At 37.1% G+C, this 18,595-nt stretch overlaps 1 protein-coding gene and 1 non-coding gene across 2 annotated transcripts in view; one reads left to right on the forward strand and one right to left on the reverse strand.

Moving 5' to 3' along the window:
• Positions 1 to 1,100: 1,100 nt before the first annotated feature.
• RAP2A (RAP2A, member of RAS oncogene family) overlaps positions 1,101 to 18,595 on the reverse strand; it is a 32,222-nt gene continuing 14,727 nt past the window's right edge. Inside the window, exon 2 of the mRNA XM_036299024.1 lies at positions 1,101 to 4,892. Coding sequence (XP_036154917.1) covers positions 4,655 to 4,892 — 238 coding nt within the window. The 3' untranslated portion in view covers positions 1,101 to 4,654. The remainder of the gene's footprint in view (positions 4,893 to 18,595) is intronic.
• On the forward strand, positions 13,393 to 13,497 carry LOC118652255. Its single transcript, XR_004966521.1, has one exon. It is a non-coding gene; the product is annotated as a U6 spliceosomal RNA (small nuclear RNA).

An 18,595-nucleotide genomic window follows, 5' to 3' on the forward strand; every position in this document is an offset into this window, starting at 1 on the left:
ACCCATTTAACCAATGAAGTGTCACTGTCTTATTAGAATTTATATTCTTATTAGAATTTAAACAGGGATATTTGAAATTAAGAAAGAAAGGTCCAGAGGTCAGATGGGCTCCAAATTGGGTGGCACCTTATTTCTTCAGCTACTTGCATGTCCATTCATGGACCTCTAACAATCAATAAACTGTGTAACTTGGAAGAATTTCAAAATACTATTTTTTTTTGTCACAAAGAAATTCTTCCAATTGAAACGAGAATTAATTTAAATACTTTACAAATGCTTCAAGTGAGAATATAAAGAAAGCTAACCAGCAGATATTTATCTATGGTGCTAAAACATAGGCACATTTTCCTTTAAATATTTGAGATTCTGTCAACAGTACCTCTGTTATCTTCATTCAAATTATTCTTATATCCTAACACAATGGAGCTTCTACACTGGTGGAGTGTTGCCAGGGGATTTCAACAGAGATTGAAGGCAACATAACCAAAAGGCATAGTTTAAATTGGCTTGGGAATGAATGGGCTCCTTATCAGAGCAGCTGAAGCTGTATATAATTAACAGCATCTGTCAACATTCACAGGGCCCCATATAGAACAGGCAGGTCCACCAGCTACCTCCAGCTTCTGGCACCTCAAACTCCACAGGACCAGAAAGACAGCTCCAAGCCATCACTGGAAGGGCACTGATGCACTTTGGTGATACTAGCAAGACCAAAAAGCAACTGCTAATTACTAGTAATGTTACCTAGAACAGTTTTGTTAAGATTAGCACTGAGACTTCAAATTAGCCAGATAGCATTATTTTGTGTTGAATAAACTTGTGGGCAGAAAATGAAAATAAAATATGTATAAAACTATGAGATAAGTTTATATGTATTTGCGATTGCTGATTTTTAAATCGTGTTATTTTTTTTTATAAAGGGTATGAAAATTAACTCCTAACCTCCCTTTTAATACGATAAATTCTCAATTTTATTCAGCTTGAATATCTCTGTATGAAGAGTATTAAATTCATTTGGTGGCAATTTCTAGTTGTTTTTGTATGTGGTAAACACATTTCAATCATGAACATGTACAAAACCAAATAAAATCCAGAGAAAATTTCATTAAATAAATTTATTTGTTAAAATAATTTAACTCCAAATACAACTGTTGAATTTGCAGAGTTATAACTACAATTCGTGTTTTAATTGAAATGTCAAGGTTTAACAACTGACATTGTTACAAAACAATAAACTGTTGTTAAATTTTTAAATGGTCAGTTGTATTAGAGCTCAACAATTAACTGTGAACTATATTTATCTCTGGGAAACCCCAAATCAATAATGATAAGTCTGTTTCCAAAATCCACTGCAGTCATTCTTGAAACCCTGATCAAGATTTAATAGATGCACAATGACATGTTAATTAAAAAAAGAAAAGACCCCCATAGTCTTTAAGATTTGATTGGCTAAGGAGACATTTAAAGCTTACCCAGTGCTAACACAGGACTACCGAGAAGAACAAAAAACTAAAAAACAAAACAAACAAAAACCAACAGCAACAAACAAAATAAGCACTTTCATATTCACACATAAAGAGACAACATTCCCACTGGACAACTCTTGAAAACAAATAGCAGACATCCTTAGGCAACATTTTTTATATAGAAAAGCAAATATCAGTAGTTTTACCACAGAAAAGTGATGGCAACTGTAGTAATTAGTCACGCTCGGTCCTAATTCTACAAACCAAAAGGAGAAAATCACCAAAGCACCTTTCAATAGTTTAAGAAAGATTTTATGTAATACTTTTGATCAGATGCTGGCTTGTTTTGTGTAAGTTGAACAAAATGAAAAGCATCAGTTACCGTCACTATCACAGCTTAAAAGAACCCAAAAAAGCTGCAACATAAAACAACAACAAAAATTTAACAAATGCTGCCTTTGTATAAAAGTAAAACAAGACAAAGCAAAACCAACAAAACTTATAAAATAGCTAAAAAAAAAAAGTGGGTCTTTGGATCAAACCATAATATTTTTAAGGCATGTTAGAAAAACTTCCACTTATCTAGTTGCTAGTCTGATCAGGGCATAAAATAATAGTGATACAAGGTCACCAACATTTCTCTGTAGCCACTATTATTTCATGTGACAACAAATTTAATCTTCCTGTTCTTAAGCTTTTTATTAACATCTCAACAAACACATTCATTCAAGCTGAGTTATATTCATACCAGATGAAATACCAACAGTAAGAGCACACGAGGGTTTCCACGTTTCTGGATATCGCCGTTGACGTTTTGTCCCCAAGTACGTAGGAAACACTGTGATCAGGCAGCCAAGTTAGTTATTAACATCTTTACAGTGAAAGCCCACCTTACTGTCTGACACGAACACTTCTAACTAAAACCCCAATTTCTAAATAATCTTTTCACCTTACATTTTGCCATACCTTTCATATTATTAAACTTATTTTTCTTATCTGCATAGCAATCCATTAGGTAAAACTGTAGAATCTTTATAGAGGTTTCTAATGTGGAATCTTAGTTGTCATAAATTGCTGTTAAATATGGAATTCTATCATTCTGAGAAGTTAGAGGCGTCAAAACTCAACCAATTCACTAACAAATATTTATATTTCAGTAGAGAAATCATCCTTCTTAAACCTTTGATTTCTTTACAGGTTGAGTCAAATCAACTTTTTTACACGATAGAATTTGTTTCAATGAAATTGATTAGAACTTTTTGTCCTATAAACAAGGTGCTTCATAATGGGGGTTTCTAAAAAAATCTATACTGAAGAATGGAAACATTCATGATTCAGACTTAACAACTCTGGCCTGGTTTTACCCACACACTTGTTTTCTCATCTATAAGAAGTTACTACCCACCTTTTTTCTATCCTTTAAGCTTACTGCCAGTTTACTAAACACTGGGGGCTACCAATGATTTCAATGATGTTTAACAAACACATAAATAATTTAAAAGAAAAAGATGTTTTTGATAATTATTTTCTGCAGCACGGATTCTCAGTATAGGCGATCATCTCTGACTTGTGCCAAATTCTTAGGAACGATAAAACACACATGCACACACAACATACACTATTCTCTCAGTTACACACATAAGACCAGAGGTTACTTGCACAAGAGTGTGGAACAACAAAATGTGGGGTGGTATGTAGACCACAGGCTCAGCGATATTGCAGTTCCAAAGGCCAAATTTACCTTGAAAATCAGCTTAAGGTACTCTCTTTAGCATTTATAACTCTGAGGTTAGGTAAAAAACCTTCCTACACTTGACTGTATAGGTTTTTCCTGTGCCATTAGTCATGCAAACGATAAATACTTCACGGCTATGAAAACCAGAAATGTTGAAGCTTGAGCACCTTTTCAAAACAAAATATTCTCTAGCTTTATTTGCCACTTCAGTAATCAGGGCAAAATTGTTACAGGAAAATCTTTATATAATTCTCCAGGAAAATTAAAGATAAAAGACTTTTTTTTTTGTCTCTTACCTTCCACTCTATAATTTATGTTCTACTCTTAAGCCCAAATTATTTCACATGGTTATTCAATCTTTTTAAATGCCTGCAATAAAGCTCTGCTACAAGCAAACTTGATTTGGAAAGCAGGTTAACCAAGAATCACACCACAACCATAGCCCTTAAAGGCAAGAAGGAATTTGCTGCTTTAACAAACATAAAAATGCAAAATACTTGTACTGTCCTGTGAGGTTTCTGCAAACGGGAACATATGGATGCAACATGGCTTCATTTTCCTTACATGATGGTACTAGTTCAGCTACTACTAGAACGCTTCTTGTTAGTAAGGCTGCGCAGTTTCTTTGCATCACAGTTGCTTCCTTCTTGTTCAGAAATGTAATAAAGACCATATCTGCTTGATTACCAGAGGGTGGGTTTGGGGCTTTAATTCAGATCAAACCCTTGTGAGAGCCTCCATTTTCTGTGGCAAAGCAGGTGACTTTACACTTCTAAAGCGAGACTGTATGTTTACACAACCTGTTTTGACTTTTGCTCTAGCAAGGACTGATGCATGAGTTAGTTCTGTGTCACAAATTAGAATAACATCTACAATTAAGCATCAATTTTGAAAAACAGAAATGTGTCAGTTGAGCAAAGAATCTCTCCCTGTAATGCTGTTGGCAGGTCAGCTGTTATCTTACTTGACAGAATACATTGATTAGAAGCACTATCTCAATTCCTGAAATTCAGTACTCTTGTAGGAAAATATTTCTCCTTTACTTATTATTATTATTTTTTTTTTTACAGAAGATAAAATATTTTAATTGTAGTGGTCATAGGAATTCTTCTGGTTTCTCTCTCATGATTACTTTTTATACAATAGTTGCTTCGGTCAACTCAGCGACGATGCCATCGTTGCTTTCAAAGGAGATCACCCTGTAGATTGATTGGCTATGCCTCAAAGTTGCAGGTGCGTCTAGGAGACTGAGGACAATGGTGAAAACTGTAGTTACTGAACCCAAATGTTACTCAGAGATATCAACGGACAATCACTGCTGAATTCTGAATGAGGGCTGCTATTTCACCATAGATTCACACCACACATCCTGCAAACTCTGCAGTCGGGCAGACGAGGCTTGTATCACCTATGATACTGGGCAAAGCCTGTCCAGGATCGGCATTTCTGAATGCTATTGTATGTTACATGCAGAACAGCATGGGTCATCTTTGTCAGGCTGCGCAGCATAGTTCATCTGCCTCACAATTTCTGCGAAGAGTTCGTCCACCATTGTTTTACTCTTAGCAGAAGTCTCCATGAAGGGGCAGCCCCACTCTTCAGCAAGGGCTCTACCTTCACTGGATGACACTTCTCTCTCACTTTCCAGGTCCACTTTGTTCCCAACCAAGATGACTGGCACTTTCTCATACCTAGGAGAGAATACACAAAACACACATATATTGTAAAAGTTAGCACAAACTTCAGGTAACATGTATTTTCTCTATTATTCTACTACAAATATTCTCTTTTGTTGCATGAAAACTTATTTGCCCACTGGCTTGACAGATATCTACCTCAGGGCATTCAGCAGAGGCTCCCATAGTGAATCATATACAGGTTTTTTTTTAAATGATGTCTTTTAATTAACCAATTACACACCCTTTAAAATCAATTTACCTTTTCAGATATATCTGGAAAACTATTCTCAGAATAAATCTTCTTAGATCAATTATTTTAAATTTTTTTCATTATAAGAGATGCTTTCTCAATATTTTTTTAACATTTCAGTTGATGAAGTAATATACTTGAGTAAACAATTTATAATTATCAGCATTTTACTATTCTCTGAAATATACAAAATTGATCATGTTCTAATAGTTCCAAAATAAGAAAAAAGCTTGTAGAAATCATGAGGATGAAAACCTTCAAAAAAAGCTACACTCTATCCCTTTATAAAACTACTAGAGGCCCGATGCACGAAATTCGTGCAAGGGGCTTGGCCCTCGCAGCTGCAGCGGCTGCATCGGCCTTCGCAGCCTGGCTTTGTCCCGAGGCTATCCAGTCTAATTAACATATTACGCTTTTATTATTATAGACTAGAGGCCGGATGCACGAAATTCGTGCAAGGGGCTCAGCCCTTGCAGCTCCAGCTTTGTCCAGGTCATCCAGAAGGACATCCGGAAGGTTGTTCGGCTGTCTGGTCTAATTAGCATATTATGCTTTTATTATTATAGATTATACTTTAGCCAGTTGAAAGATAATTATGTTTCTTTTCAGCCTGACAAGGATTAAGCATTTCAATTTGATATTATCTCTTCTTTTCCTTCCTAACTAGAATAGGCGTGCTAGAAATTGAATGTGTGTGTGCCTCCCCCACCCCATTCATATTCTGAAATCTAATTCCCAATGTAATGGTATTTAGGAGGTCAGGCTGTTGGGAGGTCATGAGGTCATGAGGGTAAAGCCCTCATGAATGGGATTAGTGCCCTTATATACTAGTAAGAGACACCCTTACTCCTACAGCCAAGTGAGGACACAGCAAAAAGAACAGTCTGTGAACTAGGGAAGTGAGCCCTCACTAGACACTGAATCTACCAGAGCTTTGATTATGGACTTTCCAGCATCTAGAACTGAGAGAAATAGATGTCTATTGTTTAAACCACCCAGTCTATGGTATTTTTGTTATAGCAGCCAGACTAGACTAAGATAAGGTGTCTCTGAATGAACATGTCTGGTAAAAGCTAAACTAATAAAGATAACAAATGATATGAAAAGAACAAAGCAAAAAGATCCTAAATCAATTTGGAACCTAAAGATGATACTTTCTACAATGGTTATTCACTGTATAACAGTTTTACTTTAAACATCATTTTAAAAGCTTTTGTGATTGCAATATAAACCAGTGTGTGTGTGTACTTTCCCTTAAGCAGAATGCATCTATAATTTATAAAAGAAGTAAACTGCAAAACTGCACACAAGTGATAACACATGTGACTGGACACAGCTAATCTGTCCGAAGAGAAAACTACATAGCCAAGACTTTACTGAGGCAGGAGTCGTATAGAATTTTTATCATTCAGGAAAAATAGGCAGGAATGTTAGCGACAATACTTCTACAATTTCATCATCCTTTCAAGATGGTTCTCTCACTCACCCTAACATGTAAAGCAAACTATATTCCCAACAGAATCTCTTTTTTTTTCCTTTGGCACTAGATCAAACCGAGAGTGGTCTCAATATGAGGGCATATTCTAGGCAGTGTGCCATTTAGCAATCTGAAATATAAAAACAACTTAAAAATGAGCGGGGAGAACAACATCCACAGTCAAAGCTAGAATTTGGATATTACCATATTGCAGAAAATGGGTTTGAAAAATTTACATCAAAGAGCTTTGTATGAATGCACTGTAAACCAACTGTGCCTATGCTTGCTGGCCTCAGGTCACACAGAGAGCTCTGAACACAGGACACAAGGGTTTTCCACATCCAGGACTCTTACACCGTCAATGATATGTATCCTTGGCCTCTGGGTGGACAAATGGCAATGAGAACGAAGCTGCATTACAAACCCAATACATCAGCTGCTTCACACATAAGCCTTCTTGACCTGCTGTATAGAGAAGCTCTGTAGGGAGCAAACACTGCCTACAGTGTTAGGACAATGTCAGTTCCTAATCTGTTTTACTTGCAAAGATATAACTGCATTTTCTTTTTCTTATGAGGCTATATATACACACACACACACACACACACACACACACATATATATATATGTTACAGTGTGCTCTAGAATGCTTTGTTTGGCAGTGAAGTAAAATAAACATTAATACAATTCAATAAAACTGGTTGAATTTAAGTTAAAAATTAATTTCAATCTGTTCACAATATGTAATAATAAAAAGGAGTGATAAAACATCACTTTACATTATTAGTTAAGTGATAAATATTGTAACAAATACTTCTTAGTTTCAAAAGAGTATTATATATAAAAAATATTTCTTATATTTTTTAATTAAAAACTACAAATATGTAGATTTTCGAAACTTGTGAACTGGCATACTGTTTGAATAAAGACTCTGAATAAATATTACCAACAGATTCTCAAAAGGGCAACGAAATACTGCAAACATAGGTCTATATATAATAACATTTAATAATTGTTAAATAAAGATGGTAATTTAGTCAGTATCAGAGAACCTAACCTGTCCATTAGATCACTAGCCAAACTCAGTCATCTTTTTTTTTCTTTCTGATTTTGAGAGTATGTTTATTAAAGCTGGGGACAGGGAAACAAAGGAAGGGCTTAGGACAGAAGAAGCAACAGGAGGGAGCCCAGGCAGGGCTGCTTTGACCCTCTAGATTAGGGGTCCTCAAACTTTTTAAACAGGGGGCCAGTTCACTGTTGAGGGCCGGACTATAGTTTAAAAAAAAAACTATGAACAAATTCCTATGCACACTGCACATATCTCATTTTGAAGTAAAAAAACAAAACGGGAACAAATACAATATTTGTATTTGCATGTGGCCTGCGGGCGGTAGTTTGAGGGCCCCTGCTCTAGATTCTAGATTTGTTTCTAGAGTCTAGAAACAAAGAAGTGAGCCACACAGGGCAGTATGGACTCACTGAGAAGTAACAGTCACAGTAACAGAAGTGAGCCAAGGCGGGGCTGCTGTTAGCGCACTGAAAGGTCAGAGAAAAGGGTGCATTGCAGGCAGGTTCAGGGGTTAGCCTGGGATGAACTGCCACTGCCTGTTGCTCCTGTGGTTGCAAGTCTCGTGGAGACAGAGTTTAGGAGAGAAAAGTAAAGTTGCACGCCTGAGAGGGAAGAAAGGTGTGGCATGCTTCAGAGAGAGACCCTCCTCCCCAAGGTCTTTTCTAAAACCAAGAAGCTAAAGAAACTCAGATTCACATTCTCAGAATACTTTAAAAGACTGAATAAGATCTTCAGGAAGAAAAGATATTATGTGCATTTCATAATACCGATCAGTGATTCATTTTTGTCTCTCTGTCAACACTAAAATAGGAGACAGTGGAAAACATATAAACTAGGACAGGGGTCCTCAAACTTTTTAAACAGGGGGCCAGTTCACGTCCCTCAGACCGTTGGAGGGCCGAACTATAGTTTAAAAAAAAACTATGAACAAATTCCTATGCACACTGCACATATCTTATTTTGAAGTAAAAAAACAAAACGGGAACAAATACAATATTTGTATTTGCGTGTGGCCCGCGGGCCGTAGTGTGAGGACCCCTGAACTAGGATTTGGAGGCTCAGTTTCCAGTCCAGCCACTCGGAGGCTGAAAGACAGAGCAAATCATTTACTCTACTCATCTGTATTTCACTTCCTTGTCAGTAAAAAAGGGAACAAGAATATCTGTTCCCACTTAACACAAAAGGTTGCTGAAAAGGTCAAAGGAGATAATGCAGGAAAAAGTACTAGATAAATGTAGTGTTGTGTTTCTTTCCCCTTCTGCACACTGAGACCACAGCGTCAGTAAGTTAAGACGCAGGAGATACTAATCAAGGGAGGTGAAGAGCTCCTGAGGAGAGGTGAACCAAGTCAGGGTGCTGGTGCGGTGTGGTCAGACAGTCAAAAGAGAAAGAGAAGGAGTCAAAAGGAGCACAGCAGCTACCTGATGTCAGTCTATCCCTTCTCCGGTCCCCGGGCTGAGAGTATCACAGTAATGAGGAACTAGAAAAGTGACCCTGCCTTCCCCAAATACAGACACATGTGGGGAAGGGTTAGGTGGCTTTAGGTTGGGATGATGGAATAGGTCCTATACGTGGAAATAAGATTTGGAGAAACCTGGACCCTTCTTAAGAAGATGAGTGAGGAGAAGGGAAAAACCAAAGAGTTATGTTGACAGAATAGAAGAGGGCATGAGGAAACTGGTTTTGCTCTCTGATGTGGCATATTAAAAAACAAACACTAATTTGAAAGAATATATGCACCCCTATGTTTATTGCAACATTATATACAACAGCCAAAATTTAAAAGCAGCCCAAGTGTCCATCAGTAGACGAGTGGATAAAAAAGCTTTGGTACAGTAACACTATGGAATAAATACAACTTGGCCATAAAAAAGAACAAAATCTTGCCTTTTGTGATAGCCTGGCCAGGCCTGGACAGTAGAATGCTTAGTGAAATAAGCCAGTCAAAGAAAGACAAATGCCACATGATTTCATTTATTTGTGGAATCTAATGAACAAAATAAACTGACAAACAAAATAGAAACAGACTCATAGAGAGAGAACAGACTAATAGCTGTCAGAGGGGAGGGGGGCTGAAGAACTGGGTGAAAAAGGTGAAGGGATTAAGCAAAAACAAACAAACAAGCAAGCAAAAAACAGACAGACAACAGTATGGTGACTGCCAGAGGGCAAGGGGGTTGAGGGGAGGTCCGAAGAGGGCAAAAGGGAGTAAAATGGTGGCAGAAAAGAATTTGGGTGGTGAGCACACAGTACATTATGCAGATGATGTGTTGTAGAGTTATATACTTGAAACCTGTATGGTTTTATTAACCAATGCCACCCCAATAAAAAATGTAAAAAAATTAAAAGGACAGAAAACAAACGGCAGCAGCAAGACACTCAAAGTATTCCAGTCATAGAACTGCTTCTAGCTAGTTTTGTGAATTTAGAAAATTAACTTAATTTCTTGGTTCTTCTGTTTCTTGAACTTTAAAACGAATTGGACTAGAGAATTTCTAAGATGTTCTTAAGCTCTGAAGTTAAAATCAGAACAGACATAGTGGGTCACTCCTGTAATCCACACATACCAGAGTATTTGCTCAGAGCTTCTGGTCTAAGAACAACACCTAGCAGGACGATCTTTACAAGAGATATGAAAGGGCACATCAGGAGGAAGGCCAAAAGGTAGGAGAAAACCTCAACAGATTCTGTGGGGCCAGGACACCAAGCAGCAGAGATTTTCGACTCCAACCAAAGCAGCTACAGCCAACATGCTGACTCATAGGCAGAAAGCACTTCAGGACCAAGGCAGTTCTATTTCACTGACAATACTGTTCAAACACAAAAACGTGGGATGGTTTTAACTATGTGAATACTGAAGGCTCTATTGAAAACTGCCTGTCACTGCATAAGTAACTCATAATAAACAATCATGTATATTTATTCATCCATTTAACGCATACTTATTTGATGAGAGACTACTATGTGCTAGATGCTATTGTAGGCACCTATAGATACATCAATGAATAAAACAAAGATATCTGCCCTCACAATAATGATAGTCTAGCAGAGGAGACAGACATCCTATATAATAAAAGGCTAATATGCAAATTGTCCCCTCGGGAGTTCGACCAACTGGGAGCTCAACCGCTAGCTATGACGTCTGCTGACCACCAGGGGGTGGCGTGGAAGGCGAAAGGCCCCAGCCTGCAGCTGGCAGCCGGGGAAGGAAGGCCCTGAACGCAGGCCAGGACTAGGGATCCTACCCGAATTTTGTGCACCAAGCCTCTAGTCAACAGTAAATTATAGGTTTACTGCAAGGTGTTAAGCGCAATGGGAAAAAGAAAATGTACATCAGCAAAGGAACTGTTGGGCACAGGTTCAATTTGAAATTACACGACCAGGGTAGGCCTTGTTGGGAAGGTAGCCTATGAGCAAAGACGTGCAGGGAGTAAGGGAGTTTGCCAAGCAAGAACCTGGGGGAAGAGTATTTCAGGCAGGATATGGACTAGACAATGTGAAAGCTGGTGCGACTGGGTATGGTGATTCAAGAAATAGCAAATGGCCTGTGGGGTGGATAGCTTCCTGCAACTCCTGCAGCCAGAAATCCTGCAGCTAGGAAACTTGCTCATTTGAGGCTAAATGGGACTGAGGAATCTGGGTAGCAGACGTAGCCTCAGCAGACAAATGTGACAAATATGACAGGGTCAACTATACTGCTAGGAAAACTAAGCATTTGGTTAGTGGGGATGGCAGTTACTTCTTTCCATGTCCTATATTTATTAATAGTTTTGTGCATTGTGTTCATTTTGTCCCTTTTCTAAATATCACTTGGGAATAAAGTTGAAGATGCAAAATTCTAAAAATATTTAATGTATGTATTATTGTTAACCTGACCATGAGCAGGATACCATCTTGTCCACATCTTAAACATCAGCTGGATTCTCATCAACTTTAGTGCATCTTCCTTGATATTTCCTTTAAGAGCATGACCAAGGTCATACAGTGGCTGCTGTTTATAGTCTGTGAACAAATACTTGTGTTATTAACATGAATTTTCATATTATTGTATTCATGAGCATGATTACATAATGTATTTTTTTATATATATATCTTATTGATTTTTTACAGAGAGGAAGGGAGAAGGATAGAGAGTTAGAAACATCGATGAGAGAGAAACATCGATTAGCTGCCTCCTGCACATCCCCCACTGGGGAAGCGCCCGCAACCAAGGTACATGCCCTTGACCGGAATCGAACCCGGGACCTTTCAGTCCGCAGGCCGACGCTCTATCCACTGAGCCAAACCGGTTTCGGCTACATAATGTATTAATAAAAAAACTAGTTCTTTTAAGCAACTGCTTAATATATCGAATGAAACTTCAGAAATATTGGCTTGAGTATCACTTAGCTGTACAATGTTGATGGACTTAGTGAGGCAGCTTTGTAAATATGAATAGTTACAAGCGTTTGATGTGTTATAAAGACAAAATGTCAAGAATACTTGATGATTAAATCACTTCCATGACAATTTTACTAAAGTTATGTTTGAACTTCTTTAGTGATGCAACAAAAATGGGTTTTCTTCCTTTTTTCCTTGCTCATATTAAATACATAGTACTTAGGAAAAAAATAGTCTCTGGAAAGAACTAAATAGATAGAGAGGAAAATGAGAAACATTCTTACTCTCATCATCGTGAGACTAACCACTATAACTTTTGCTGTATATCTTTTTAGACTATTTACATATAGATATACATTTTTATAAAAAAGGAGCTTCAATTTTCATGTACTATCAGGAAGCTTTCCATTGCAATACATGCTATGCCTACACAGTATTCCATTTTATAGAATCTATGCAATAACTATACCATAATTTAACTATTCCCACCCCCCATTAATGCATATGAAGGGTTCTCATCCCCTCACTTTTTTCACTAACATAAACAACAATCTGATGAACTATACCTAGAAGTGTGATTTCTGTCTCAAAGGTGCACATAATATGTGTGTATGTGTCTGGCACACCCTTTGAACCAGAAAAACCTTATTTCTAGGTTAGTTCATCAGATTGCTGTGTGTATATGAGTGCACAGACACACACACACACACACACACACACACACACAGTCTCAAAGGACATCCTGAAATGCATACTAAAAACAACAGTGCTTAAGTTAAGAGTGCCCGTTTCCCCACCCTTGGAACAGAAATTTTTAATCTTTCAATACAGTATTATGGCAGTTCTACAGAAAGGACTGTTTTTGGCTGGGAGGTAAAGTCTCCTACCACAGCATGCTTGCATGAAACATCAGTACTTCTTGTAAGAAAAACATGAGCTAAATAAGGCTGCCCTCTTCCTCTAAAGTGACTTGTTTTGACATGACTAAATATTTAATTTTAAAGGGCATTTCTGGTAATTTAGCTTAAATAATGAAAGGAAACCACAATCTTTTGCCCTGACTTTCTCTCGGTTTCAGAATTCATACTGAAGAAGAACAGAGAAACTGTAAATGTAGTGTAAAAATTAAGTTAAGGAGAGTAATGATACAAATAAGATATTTAAAGCTTTCAGGGATATTCCATGCCATTGTAAATGAAAATAATCTGCTTTCATAGAAATCAAGAATAGAAATTTTATCAGAAGACTGGATTTCTAACTGTTTGATTGTGAGGGATCAACTGATCACGACCATGTAACTCAGGCATTTTAAATGTTTTAAAAAAAACCATTAAGGGTGCTCACTTTGTCAGTACATATACTAAAACTGGAATGATACAGAGAAGATTAGCATGGCTCTGGCACAAATGACAGGCAAATTCATGAAGCATTCCATATTTTTAAGACTATCAGCTGGTTTCTCAACAGAGATTTGCAGCCTAGAAGGGACTGGCATGAAATATTAAAAGTGATGAAAAGAAAGGACCTACAACAAAGACTGCTCTATCCAGCAAAGCTAGCATTTAGAATCGAAGGACAGATAAAGAGCTTCCCAGACAATAAAAAGCTAGAGTTTATCACCACCAAACCAGTATTATGAGAAATGTTAAAGGGTCTTTTTTTAAGAAGAGAAAAAAAAGGATTAAAAAATGAATAATAAAATGGCAATAACTACATACCTATCAATAATCACTTTAAATGCAAATGAATGACATGCTCCAATCAAAAGACATATGGTAGCTGAATGGATAAAAAAACAAGACCTTCACATATGCAGTCTAAGAGACTCACTTCAGGTGAAAGGAGACACAGAGAATGAAAATAAAAGGAAAAAGATACTTTATGAAAATAAAAACAAACAATACTTATAGCAATACTTATACCAGACTAGACAGACTTTAAAACCAAGGCTACCACGAGACAAAAAGAGACCCAGCAATTCTACTACTGGGTATTTATCTGAAGAAACCCAAAGCACTAAATTAAAAAGACATATACATCTATATGTTCATTGCAGCATTATTTACAACTACAGGCCCAGTGCACGACATTCGTGCACTTCGAGGGAGGGTCCTCTCAGCCCAGCCTGTGCCCTCTTGCAGACTGGGAACCCTCGGGGATCGGGCCTAAGCTGGCAATCAAACATCCCCCAAGGGATCCTTAGCGCTGCTGCGGAGGCAAGAGAGGCTCCCGCTACCTGCGCTGCACTCGCCAGTCGTGAGCCCAGCTTCTGGCTGAGTGGCGCTCCCCCTGTGGGAGTGCACTAACCACCAGGGGGCAGTTCCTGCATTGAGCGTCTGCCCCCTGGTGGTAAGTGCGCGTCATAGTGACCGGTCGATTTGCATACTAGGGTTTTATTATATAGGATAGACAAATAAGGTGCTAGAGATTACTTTCAAGTTAGGGAAAACACAACAAACAAACAAACAATATAAAGACTGTGATAACTGTAACAAAGAAAGCAACTACTACTGATTAATATACAATAACTTGGGCAGACCAATGTTACATGAGGTGATCAATAAAGGCATCACTAGGGAAATGAAATCCAAGCAGAAACTTGAAGTTGAGAATTGAGTTAGCCATAAAAAACCAGGGACATTTTAGACATAAGGAAAATAAAATATAACAGACAGGCAGTAGGAAAGTGCTAGGCTTATTCAAGGAAAAAACAAACAAGACCAGCATGGCTAGAACATAAAGAGCAAGGGGGAAGAAAAGCATGAGAGATGACTGAAGAAGAACCAGGGGGTGCTGTTCTAAGAACAGAAGAAAGCCATTAGAGGTCTTTCAGCAGTGAAGTTACATGGCTTATGTGTTAAGGATCAGTATAGCTAGTATACAGAAATGGATTTTAGGGACACAACAAGCAGCATGAAAGTAGTTAGGAGATGACTGTAGTGTTCTAGGCAACAGATAAAGATGACTGGAAGTGGGATGAAGGCAACAATAGTAAAAATAGGTAAGATTTCAAATATATTTTGGAGGAGCACCAAAAATACATAATAATGGACTGCTTGAAGGAGACAAGGTGGGTAGTGGTTTTGACAAAATAAGTAATGACCCATGTGTAAACTATTGTATTTAGAATGATAATTTTATCTTATGACTTAAGAGCATAAGATTCCAATGGAACGACCATATATGCCTCCTATTACTCTGTTCCTAATATACCTGCACTGTGATCATGTTTAAAATTATCTTGGTTATCCAAATAACTACTCTTCTAAAGGAACTTTTAGTACATGGTGTTCTTAATAAACTTTAAACACAATACTTCAAATATCCATGTAAAAAAGAAAAAATATAATGATGACTAAATTTAGTCATTTTTTTATTTATTGGAAATGAAGATTATCCACACAACTAATGCATTATTTGTGAGGAAGTGTTTGCAACTAGAAGCCTCATGCCTTATCATTTAGGAATCAAATGCAAAAATTGTCTAAATAAACCAGTTGAACCTTTTTTTAAAAAAAGCAAAATATCTGAGATACCAGAATAAGGTAGAGTAAAGCAGTTGCTGGTCTATATTTGATACTTTAATGTGTAGCTAACTTTCAATCTGCATTTTAATGTACATTCAGTTACCAAATCAAAAATATCATTTTCAAATCTGTTAATAAAGTATTATCTTCTTATGTAATTTAAATAGCAGGGAAAATTCAAGCTTGGACACATATATGAAGAATACTCAGCTTTAATTTACCAAAGGAACAAAGGTGTTCAGACATATCTTCAATGAGAGTTGAAATCTGAAACCTGTGCATTAAGAAATAGGTCCACTTGCCCTGGCCAGTATACTAAATGGTTAGAGCATCAGCCCATACATGGAAGGGTGGAGAGTTCAATCCCTGATTAAGGGCATGTACTTGAATTGCAGGTTCGATGCCCAGCCCTGGTTGGGGCGTGTGGGAGGCAACCAACCCATCTCTCTCTGTCTCTCTCTCTTTCATACTCCCTTCCCTCTCTTTCACGCTCTCTAAAAATCAGTGCAAAAATATATACTCAGGTGAGGATTAACAAAACAAAACAAAAAGAAATAGGTTCACCTATTATACTTGAAAAGACTAAATTGAGTCAATTGTTCAGGAATATGCAATTTGAACTGTTACCTAAATTCATAAATTAAAAGATATATATATATATATATATATATATATATATATATATATATATATTCTCAGCACACCTTCATTTCAGAACTCTTGGCAAAAAAGTTTATGAATGAAAACTTATATGTATCTGGTATACAAAGTTCAAATTACAAATACTTTTTAAAAGCTACTTTTGAATGAAGAGGACTTAAGGATGCATCTAAGCTATGACGAACTAAGACTTTTTAGAACTTTAAAAATTATTAATAGAAGAGCTTTGTCCTGGAAAATTTCTTTTGATAGTAAGATCTTAAAATATTTATTTCCAAATTACTAAATACAAACAGCACCAAAGTAAAAAAAAAAAAAAAAAAAAAAAAACCCAAAAAACAAAACACACACACACACACACACACACACACACACACACACAAATCTACCAGCTTTCAAGAAAGCTCAGGTTATTGGACCAATAGAATTAGCATTTCTTCTCTCCAACAGTAAACAGCTCGGGGGAAGAGGACATCAAATATATATGACATGTAACTGGTTGGTTCTTCTGTCATAAGATTGACTGCTATCTATTAAGGAGGTTTTTTTCATTTGAACCAGGAGAAGTAACAGGTGACAGATGGAAAAGGCAAAACAAAACAAATGCACAATAAAGAAAGGAGCTGAAAACTATCATTATTGTTAGAGATTAGGTGCCCAGCAGCTGCCAATGGAGAATGAGGAGCTACAGATACTTTCACAGGTTTCACGTCAACACTGAAGTAAAAGAAGTTAGAAACAGTTATAAGAAATCATGGTGGAAGCAAGGGAGAATGGGTGTAAAGCAAAAAGTCTCCCATAGTCCCTAGTAGTAATCAGGTTGAGATGAGAAGCTGTAACAACAGGTCAAATATACTAGTGATTACAGGGGATGGGCAGAGCAAGAATTAATTGGATGTGAGAAAATATGTCCCTTTATTTTCATCCCCACTATAAAACCACTTTCATTCCCCAAATAACTCATATCTGAGATATCTGAGCTATGCAACAGACTCCTAACTGGTCTCACCTCCAATTTCCCACCCCCTTCCCAGTCTCCCTAATCCACTACCTTGGAAAAATGTGGAGGCTCTTATAATGACTAGATCAAGTCTATCCCTATGTTAACAGTCAAGGCTAACCACAATTTAGCCACTGGCTAAAATCAAGATGGAATGCACTACAAAAGGGGAGAGAATTGGATTTGGATTTAGAAATAAGACCCAAGTTGGATCCCTTGAATATGTTATGTGACTTTTCTGAGCCTCAGGTTCCTTATTTGTGAAATAGAAATATTAATGATACTTAGGTATTATGTTAGAAAGATGACGGTGATGACTTGACTAATAATAGCAAGAAGATGTTTTAGTCACTGCCAGATACTACACTAAGCAGTTTAAAGTATTATGGATACTATAAAATACTACAGAAATGCTAATTATTCTTTTGTAAGTTTTCACAAACCATCTGTTAGTAAATCAGTTCTAGAATCTTAATTGTGGTGATATATCTGTAAAACAGCACAAAAATTTTTGCTTAGTATCTTATCTCCTATCTCTAGCTTCCATCCCCCTGGCAAGGAAAGTCAAATCTAACTCTTGAGCTTGAAGATCATTAACCCTTGTGAAAAAGATTTGAGAGAGACAGGATATATAGTGTTCCCTCTATTCAGAGGCAGAAAATTCTTTAAACGGAAGTATCTTTCTTTATCCTATTCATGTTGTCACTTCAAACATTGCTAAGGCAAGTCACTAGACATGAACCATGGCTCTGAAGCTCTAGTAAGGCAATGTGGGGTAATTAAAAAAGAAAAAAAAACTCCATAAAGCTTTTGAAATAGTTTTGTTTCTGCCTTGAGCCTGCTATGCTACCTTTGCAGTTACATCTGGGCCCTCAGCAAGGAAAGGGCCAGGTATATTTTTCTACATAGCCATATGTCCAGTGCTGGAATTAATTCTTGATATTTCACAGGCATACAAAATAGAATGAGCTAATGAAGTGATGATCTTCAAATATGACAGTTTGCAGCCCATAGCAAAAATGTCACAGAAACAATGCAAACATATCCATGGTCACCAGGCTGAAAAAGCATTTTTGGATGTACACTCTCTACAATGTTTTATTTTTATTCTTTATCCATAAATTCAACAAATGTTTACTGAGTTTTGTACTGGGGGCCGGATGTCAAAACTGAAGCAGGTTACCACCAAACACATGGAAGAAGCTTCTTTTTTTTTTTTTTTTTTGGTAACATGAATTAGGCACTATATACAACTACTTAAAAAAAACATGTCCTTATTGATTTCAGAGAGGAAGGGAGAGGGAGAGAGCAACAGAAACATAGATGATGAGAGAGAATCATTCATCGTCTGC

This window comes from Myotis myotis, unplaced genomic scaffold (genome assembly GCF_014108235.1).
Source record: "Myotis myotis isolate mMyoMyo1 unplaced genomic scaffold, mMyoMyo1.p scaffold_m19_p_3, whole genome shotgun sequence".
Lineage (NCBI taxonomy): Eukaryota > Metazoa > Chordata > Mammalia > Chiroptera > Vespertilionidae > Myotis > Myotis myotis.